Genomic DNA, 7,776 nt, shown 5'->3' on the forward strand with positions numbered 1-7,776 from the left:
CATCTCCTTTGTAGCAGCGAAGAAGATGGAAGAAACAGATTGACACCCCCCCCCCCTAAATCTCCCGACGAACCTCCATTGCAACTCCCAGTGGCAAGACAAAGCGGCAACGCAGACCGACGATTCCGACGAAGCTCCAATGCAACATCGACGGTGCTCCATTGCAACCGAACGACCCCGACGATGCGTCGTCGAAGCTCCATTGCAGCACCAAGGGTGCTGCAGCACCAACGATGCTCCATTGCAGCCCCGAGCGACGCTTCATTAGAGCCCCAGCGTCGTGGCGAAGGTCCGACGCTACACCGGCGGCGCGATGAAGCTCCATTTTAGCCGAAGTTGAAGGAGATGCCCCGTAGCAACAACAGCGAATGTGTCCATGACGAGGATGCAACAACAGCGGTTGCTGCTATACGCGAGGATGCAACATCAGTGCGTGCGTCCATGATGAGGATGCAATAGCAGCGGCTGCTGCCATGCGCGAGGATGAACAACAGCGGCTGCTTCGCCGGATGACGAGTGGTAGAGCTCGCCGGAGGAGTAGGATTGGCATGAGGATGCAACAATAGAGAAAAAATTGCTTGTAGCAGTGTCGAGCTTTGGGTGGCGGGCTTGCGTCCCTGACGTGGATGAGAGGGGTGGGGTGGAGGAGGGGGCAAGCAATCAGGAATGCGGCTCCACGGTTGGGAGAAGACGAGAGGGAGAAGACGAGAGGGAGAAGACAATCCGCAACTGGATCTGGAAAGGATAAGGTTACGGAAATAAAGGCTCAAAGGAAATGCAGTGGACCCAGTCACGTGTCAACAAGAGGCGGCTTAACGAAAGAGAAAATCAGTCGGTCAAGTTTGAAAGTTTTCTCACATATAAACATTCTCAGAAATAGACGGGCTACGCTAGCCGTGGTTCGTGAGTTCGAGGCATGACAACCGCTCCTTTTAGTTAATTTCCACTTTCCTCACAGGTGGAGGCCTTTGGTCTTAGAAGTAGAAGAAAATAAAATGTCATCTACTCCATATCACCAGTGGCTTTTAAAAAAAAAGTATTTTGAGCGGTTTTGAAAATTCTCAAGCCACACGCTCCCTTCTTCTCGGTCCAGCATACGTCTAATCAAATCCTTATACAGATGAAATAAGTACTCAAATAATAAAACATGTGTGGCACGAGACAATTCGGTTCTAATTTCTTTTGCAATTAAAATTGCCATTAAAAAAACCAAAAAAAACACTAAAATTTGCAATCCAAATAAAAAGTTGTCATAAAAAATGTTTGTTTCTAAATATACATCATTAAATTTGTCTAAAAAATGTTTGAAGTGTCATGTATTCATGCCACATGTGCGACGTATTTACTTTCTTTGTTTCTAAATATAAGTACTTTTACAGATTTCACTACGGACTACATACAGATAAATATAAGTCTTTTTAAAGAATTCAATACGGACTACATACGGATGTACATAGACATATTTTAGAGTATGGATTTATTAAATTTCTTTCATATGTACTCCCTCCGTTCCTAAATATAAGTATTTAAAGAGGTTTCATTAGTGAACTACATACGGATGTATATAGAAATACTTTAGTACAGATTCACTCATTTTGTTCCGTATGTAGACTCCTAGTGAAATATCTTAAAAGACTTATATTTAGAAACGGAGCGAGTAGTTCATAGTAAAATCTTTAAAAAGACTTATATTTAGGAGTGAAGAAAGTACATGTCAAAACCAAGTTTTTACATCATTTTAGTACATATAGCTAATTTTTTAAATATGATGTATATATAGTAACTTGGAGCATCCCGTTTGCATAGTACCATTGATTGACTCTCTATTTTTTTAGCACTGGGCTGAAATAATCTACTCCCTACGTGCTAGTGCTACGCGCGCGGGGTGACCCGCTGCCGCAACGGCCGCCTCCCCTCGCCCATAACCCAACGGGCCGCGCCGCCGTCTCCTGCCTCTGCACCGCGCCGCCTCCTCCTCCTCCTCCTGCCCACTCATCACTGCCGTCGAACCGGCTGCCTCGGCTCTGCGCCATGTCCACACAATGAAAACCTCTCCCGTAGCCGCTCGGCCCGATCTGCCGTGTCTCGGCTGTGGCTGCGGCCGGCCCGATCTGCCGTGTCTCGGCTGTGGCTGCGGCTGCGGGGCCGCTTCCTCTCCCCCGTCCTAGCCACCCCTCCCCGGCGAGCTTGTGCTCTTCTCTCGGTGTCGCAGGCGAGCTCGCCCTCCACAGAGTCTCTGGTTTTGTTTTGTGGGTGAGGACAGGCGGCGTTCTTGGCCTTGGACCCCCCGGGTACGTGTGCCACATCGGCCTCTTCCGGATGTCGGCTTCAGTTACAGTCTGCAGAAATGGATACACAAGTTGCAGTCTTGCAGATATCCAGCAAGCTCCAAATCAGTCGAAATTATGTATCTGAATCTACCTTATCGGGTACCATGACATTGTCAAGTAGTCTTGAGATCAGCTTCACTGCCTCAGGGTTGAAGAACGTTGCTGATCTGATGAAACATACACACACAAGATGCGGACGGCATTGAGCTATCCCAAATTCCCAATGCATGACTACATTTATGATATAGGAGTACTACTATAAGCTCACGAGGAAGCTAACTTACACCGTCATGTCTGGTTCGCTTATCAGCATGTAAAAGCACTGCTCCTTATCTATTCTTGAGGCCAAGCTTTCACACTCCTCATCTGGTGAGAACCATCCTCCGATTTCACTATGGAAAAACAAAAAAGTTCAGCATCGCTTCTGCATTGTTATGAACAAAAGATTAACGCCAGGATGAGGTCCTCAAGTTTTCGTTAAGTTCAGTTCAGACTTCAAGCACCTGGTGTCTATCAGAAGCTTTTTCTGTGGATAGCCGTTGAACAATGCCACAAATGCTTCATTGTTTGTCAGACTGTGTGAGTTCCTCAGGAAGATCCTCTCTTGCCGAACATTATTCCGTCTCATCTCATCATACTAATGTGTAAACAAGGTAAACTACTAATGCATGTGACTTACGATTTATGCGACATTGGTTTTAAGTCAGTATGCATTCATAGTATAAGATGTCAGGCAATTGTTTTACCGTGAGGTCTTTCTCCACCATTTTGGTGGCTGAGAGTAGCAATTTATTATCTATGAATGGCAACTTTGCAACACCCTGAAACAATTTATCAGATGAAAATTAGCACGATTTATTCATTGGAAGTTAGCATCAAAGATCTTTCTGCATAAACCTAGCATCTAAAAGGTGTAACTTAGCTATACCAAGCACACCAAGACTTGATATTAGGTTGAAATTATGGGTTGATTCAGTTTACCTAATGCACACATGCTTGAATAACTTACTTGTGATAAGAAACGCTTCCCATATGTATCAATCTCGAACTCTACTGACAAAAGAATTGCATGGACATAAGTACACCAACAATATGATGTTATGAACCAAATATAACAAACATACTTGATGGTTTCACTTGTTTACCTGATGGATAGAACATTTGTATTGTAGATTCTTCACAGCCTATTAATGTGCTGTAACATTTTGGAAGGGCGCTTGACAAAACATGCATTTCTGGTGGCAAAACTGCCATGAGCTGGTCAAATGGTCGTAGTGGTTTGTCCATGGTGAAAGATATGTTGAACTGAGGCAGACAATTGAAATCAGATGCGAAAGGTGCATAATAGAATGGGTAGCACCTGCAAGAACACAGAAATTTACCTTAGAACATACGTAGATGGGAACATTTTTATTGAACATGTATACTGGAGGCTGGAGCTGTCAGATATGCCTAGCATGGTATGAAAATTCGTGGTCCATTGGACAAACATCATAATAATAAGTCAGTGCCATGAAATTGCAGTGTGTAAGAAAATACATAGACAAAAAAATGAACAATTTATATCTGTTTTCTTCATACCAAGTCCATGAAGGAACTTCGGAAAAATAGCATTGAAGCATCCAACATAATCCTTCTAGATACTTCTGAACCTAAATTCCGCATGAGAAGAGTTCATCCCGCAAAATAGATAATTGAAATCAGTAAGAATAAAAATAAACAGATTATTCCAATCTAAAATCCCCCCATGCCAAGCCTCATGAAACTCCATTTGCACGAAAAAACAAAGGAAACCATAACCATTTCAGTCTGCAGCCTTCCAACTTCATTAGAAGTTTGGGCACCAAGCTTCTCTCTGTAGAAGCGGAATTTCCATCCTGGCCCTATCTGCAATTGATACATGAGAAATTGCACACAGAAGAAATATTTGTAGCAATATACGGCACTAACATGGTCTTGTTTGCAGGCTCTGTTTTTAAAAAGGTCGTCCTTACTGCAACAAATATCATTCACTGCTCTCCACAACTCCCTGGTATTCTTTCTTACCTGATAATAGGGAATCGATCAGAAAGGTGGTCCTCAGTTTGTAGCAAAAATAGATAGAACTCACATACATTATACTCGTTAGAGCTGCAAGTAGAAGTACTGCGTTGTGTCACAAACGACTTGGATATCAAGTCTGAGCCGTCGGAACTTTCTTCCTGAGTAGAAGAACCAATGAGACCACTACACATTTTTTTTAATTAACTAATCCTTACCAAATTGTCAGAGTTTCTTTCATTCCATACATTTCCTGCAGCTTCACGCTGTATCTTGCACAGTAACTTCTGCAGGTAACTCAAGAACAAGGCATATGGAAATGCTAATTGGCACTAGCAAATGCTATTGACTAGGATGATAACATACCTCTTGCAGTTCATATCTTTTGAGTAAAATTTTCTCTTCGCACAAGGACAGTTCATGAAAGAACTTTTCCAACCTCGAGACTTCCAGATACACACCATGTTTATCTTTGATCTGGTTCCAGTAGCAAAACAATTGCGTAAAAGTACAACTCAATGGATGATCATCGATGAAAATAAAAGATGGAAATTATCAGGTACTTTGTTTGTATTGACAATATAGCCCCCCATTCTGTTGAAGGCTGTTTTGTACGTTTCAATGAGAAGATCAACTGCAAACTGACAAATTAAACATAGATCAGGGAAACAATGAGCATGGTAAAGGATTACTAGAATCTAAAAACATACACACATCCATACTTCATGTATCTCCAGTGATGGAATCCGCGGAATGAAATCATTTCCCATCAAACAACAAATACAGATGAAGTCATCTATTAGTCTCTCAGTATCTTGCTTGCAACCCGGTGTCTTCATTTCGAGCTCTAAGTACTCTCTCAGAACCCATATGTTCACAAACTGCAATAACAAGGTGTTATTCCTGTAGTCCAAACGAGAACCTTTTAGTAATATTATGTCAGGGGAACAAAACCTGATACAGTCTTGCGGGTATCCTCCCATTTGGATTGACCTCTCGCAAAATTGAAATATGGACTTCGTGAGACGCTAAAGCGAGCATTATCAGATCCGCATCCTGTGATAATTTTTCAGAGTTATTAACTGTAATATAAGGAGTATATATCTTGGCAAGGAGTGAATATCTCAAATGTCTAGTTTGTTGCTGTAGAAAGCTTTAAACACCGAGATGGTCAAGTACATCTAGCAGTTAAAATCCATACATGCCCATACAGACAATGACGAGTGTTCGGATCATAGTTTTCTCTGCTCCGTTGCGCACGGATGAAGGACATGATCTTGTGTTCCCCTTCTCCAGGAACGTTTGCATCAGAGAGTATTACCTTCAGAAAAAAGACCCATTATGAACTCACCAAGCATTACCAACCTGAAAAAATTCAGCAATCTCACAGCCCCTATGCATGCTTTGAGGCGAACAAAATATCTCAATACTGTCAAGATGGAACAGATGAACATGACCCCCATCTGCTTCAGTACTGCACTGCAAGTTGTAAAACAAAGTGCAAACCTTGATGTCTTTCCACTCCGGATCAGTATTCAACCGTTCACGGATGAACCACTCCAGAACCATTGATATCGTCTCCATGAATTCCGTCCCTGGCATCTTGACAGTACGGTCCTCGAACTCGTACGTATCTCGCGGCAGCACCTCCTTCCCTTGAACTCTGAATATCTCCGTCAAGAGGACCGCTTCAGCCTCCTGGTAGAACGCATGAAGCACATATGCCTGTTGAGTCTCTCTCTTTTTTTTATTTTTGGTAAAGACATGGTGAATATCTTGGTCGTGACATTTACGGTGTCACTCGGATCGAGATGCAGGAAATAAAATAAAACACACTTAAGACTTAAGAGCTCACTGCATCTGTGCCTTGCTTGGTAGATTTGAAGTACCCCTGTCTCAGCTTGTTGGTCTTGGCCATAGGGGCAACGCCATCTGCAGTTGGAATCAACCAAACATGTATAGGTGGATATGCATAAATGGGAGGAGGAATCAAGAGAGGTCATATCTGTCTGCATCTAGTGATCCTCCATCCGTGTAGATATCACGAACCTACTGCCAAGTAAAGGAGCCTCCTCGGCTTGACGAGGCGAAACAAGCGGTCCATGTGATCGAAAAACCGCAGGTACACCTGCGCAAATTCGAATGAAAGGGTGGCCAGCTCAAGAAGTCGCGAGAATCAGCAGACACCGGCCAGTTGCACGCAGATTAATTGTCATGGGTTGGGATGTGAATTACCTGCCCGTTCTTCCGGCCGAAGCATTTATGGATGATTTCATTCATGTCAAGGTAGAGGTTGTCGTAGATGATGTCTTCTTCTTCCTCCTCCTCCTCCTCTTCTCCTTCTGCTTCTTCTTCTTCTTCTTCATCATTCTCCTCCGACAACGAGGGGGGAAAGGCGTCGATGACGGGACTGAGGATGTTTGGATACTTACCCACGAGCCAACTGAAGAAGGAAGGTATTCCCATGGCCGCTAGTTAGTACTTAGAATCTTGCATATGGGGAGACTGGGGAGAGAGTAATGAATTAGCTGCAACTGAGCTAGTTAGAAACACCAACAGATCTTGGGATATTTACCTGGGAGGAGCACGTCGCAACAGATCGGTTGATAATCTTGGGATATTTGATTATCCTTGGCGACCACCTTTTGCTTTGCTGAGTCGGCTTTCCACCGTTCACCTCAAGACTTTCCACCAAAAGTACCTGATATTGCCAAGGCAGAGGACGCACTTCCTCCTAACCTTCGGAAGCCAAGTCAAGTCAATGCCCCCGCCATGATTACATGCCGAATAGTAAAGGCTGCAGTATTATATAGTGCTCCCTCCTTAAATAAATATAAGAGCGTTTAGATCACTAAAAACTTTAGTGATCTTTTTTCGGAGGGAACACTAGATAATCGGTGTTTTAAATAGCGGGTTATGGCAAATAGCGACGAGCCTCTAAATCAGCTATAGCAGAGCTATGACGGGCATATTTGTACATGATACCATTTAGCGGCACCCTGTTGAAAAGGCTATAGCAGGGTCATAGCGAAGCTATAACGGGCTATTTAAAACTATAGATAATCCTCGTAGCTTCACTGTTGCACAAAAGCTACTATGACTTTTCTGATAATAAAATTCAAGGGTCGTACCTTTGCCCCTGCTTGTTCCAGTGGTTTTTTTTTTCTCTTTTTGTTTTAGGCATACTGAAAAAGTCCTATGAAAAATCCCGAGGTTTAGGCATACTGTTGGAACAAAAGAGAGAAACAATATGTTTTTTTACAGCAAGAGAAACCACATGTTTTTTTACAGCAAGAGAAACAACCACTAGTAGAAAAGAGGGCTTTGGTCGACTTGATGAAATCCCGTTAGTCCTGGTTCGCTCACGAACCGGGACCCATGTGAGCATCGGTCCCGGTTCGTGAGG

At 43.2% G+C, this 7,776-nt stretch overlaps 1 protein-coding gene across 3 annotated transcripts; it reads right to left on the bottom strand.

Moving 5' to 3' along the window:
* Positions 1-1,661: 1,661 nt before the first annotated feature.
* LOC123400127 (5'-3' exoribonuclease 3-like) lies at positions 1,662-7,134 on the bottom strand. 3 transcript variants are annotated; one of them, XM_045094538.1, is made up of 22 exons: positions 6,946-7,134; positions 6,606-6,813; positions 6,420-6,498; positions 6,226-6,302; positions 5,877-6,068; positions 5,572-5,691; positions 5,325-5,426; positions 5,093-5,251; positions 4,934-5,011; positions 4,737-4,847; positions 4,619-4,657; positions 4,445-4,531; positions 4,281-4,376; positions 4,131-4,217; positions 3,912-3,982; positions 3,476-3,690; positions 3,340-3,383; positions 3,077-3,151; positions 2,834-2,967; positions 2,615-2,722; positions 2,422-2,497; positions 1,662-2,339 (listed from the first exon to the last, which is right to left on the bottom strand). In XM_045094538.1, the coding sequence occupies exons 2-22, from the start codon at positions 6,648-6,650 to the stop codon at positions 1,860-1,862; spliced, it is 2,475 nt and encodes an 824-aa protein (XP_044950473.1). In that variant the 5' UTR covers positions 6,651-6,813; positions 6,946-7,134; the 3' UTR covers positions 1,662-1,859. The 3 variants fall into 3 exon arrangements, with proteins under 3 accessions (XP_044950473.1, XP_044950472.1, XP_044950471.1); XM_045094537.1 differs by having other exon boundaries at positions 3,340-3,380; positions 6,606-6,875; XM_045094536.1 differs by having other exon boundaries at positions 6,606-6,875.
* Positions 7,135-7,776: the final 642 nt, after the last annotated feature.

Source organism: Hordeum vulgare, chromosome 5H (assembly GCF_904849725.1).
Source record: "Hordeum vulgare subsp. vulgare chromosome 5H, MorexV3_pseudomolecules_assembly, whole genome shotgun sequence".
Taxonomy (NCBI): Eukaryota; Viridiplantae; Streptophyta; class Magnoliopsida; order Poales; family Poaceae; genus Hordeum; species Hordeum vulgare.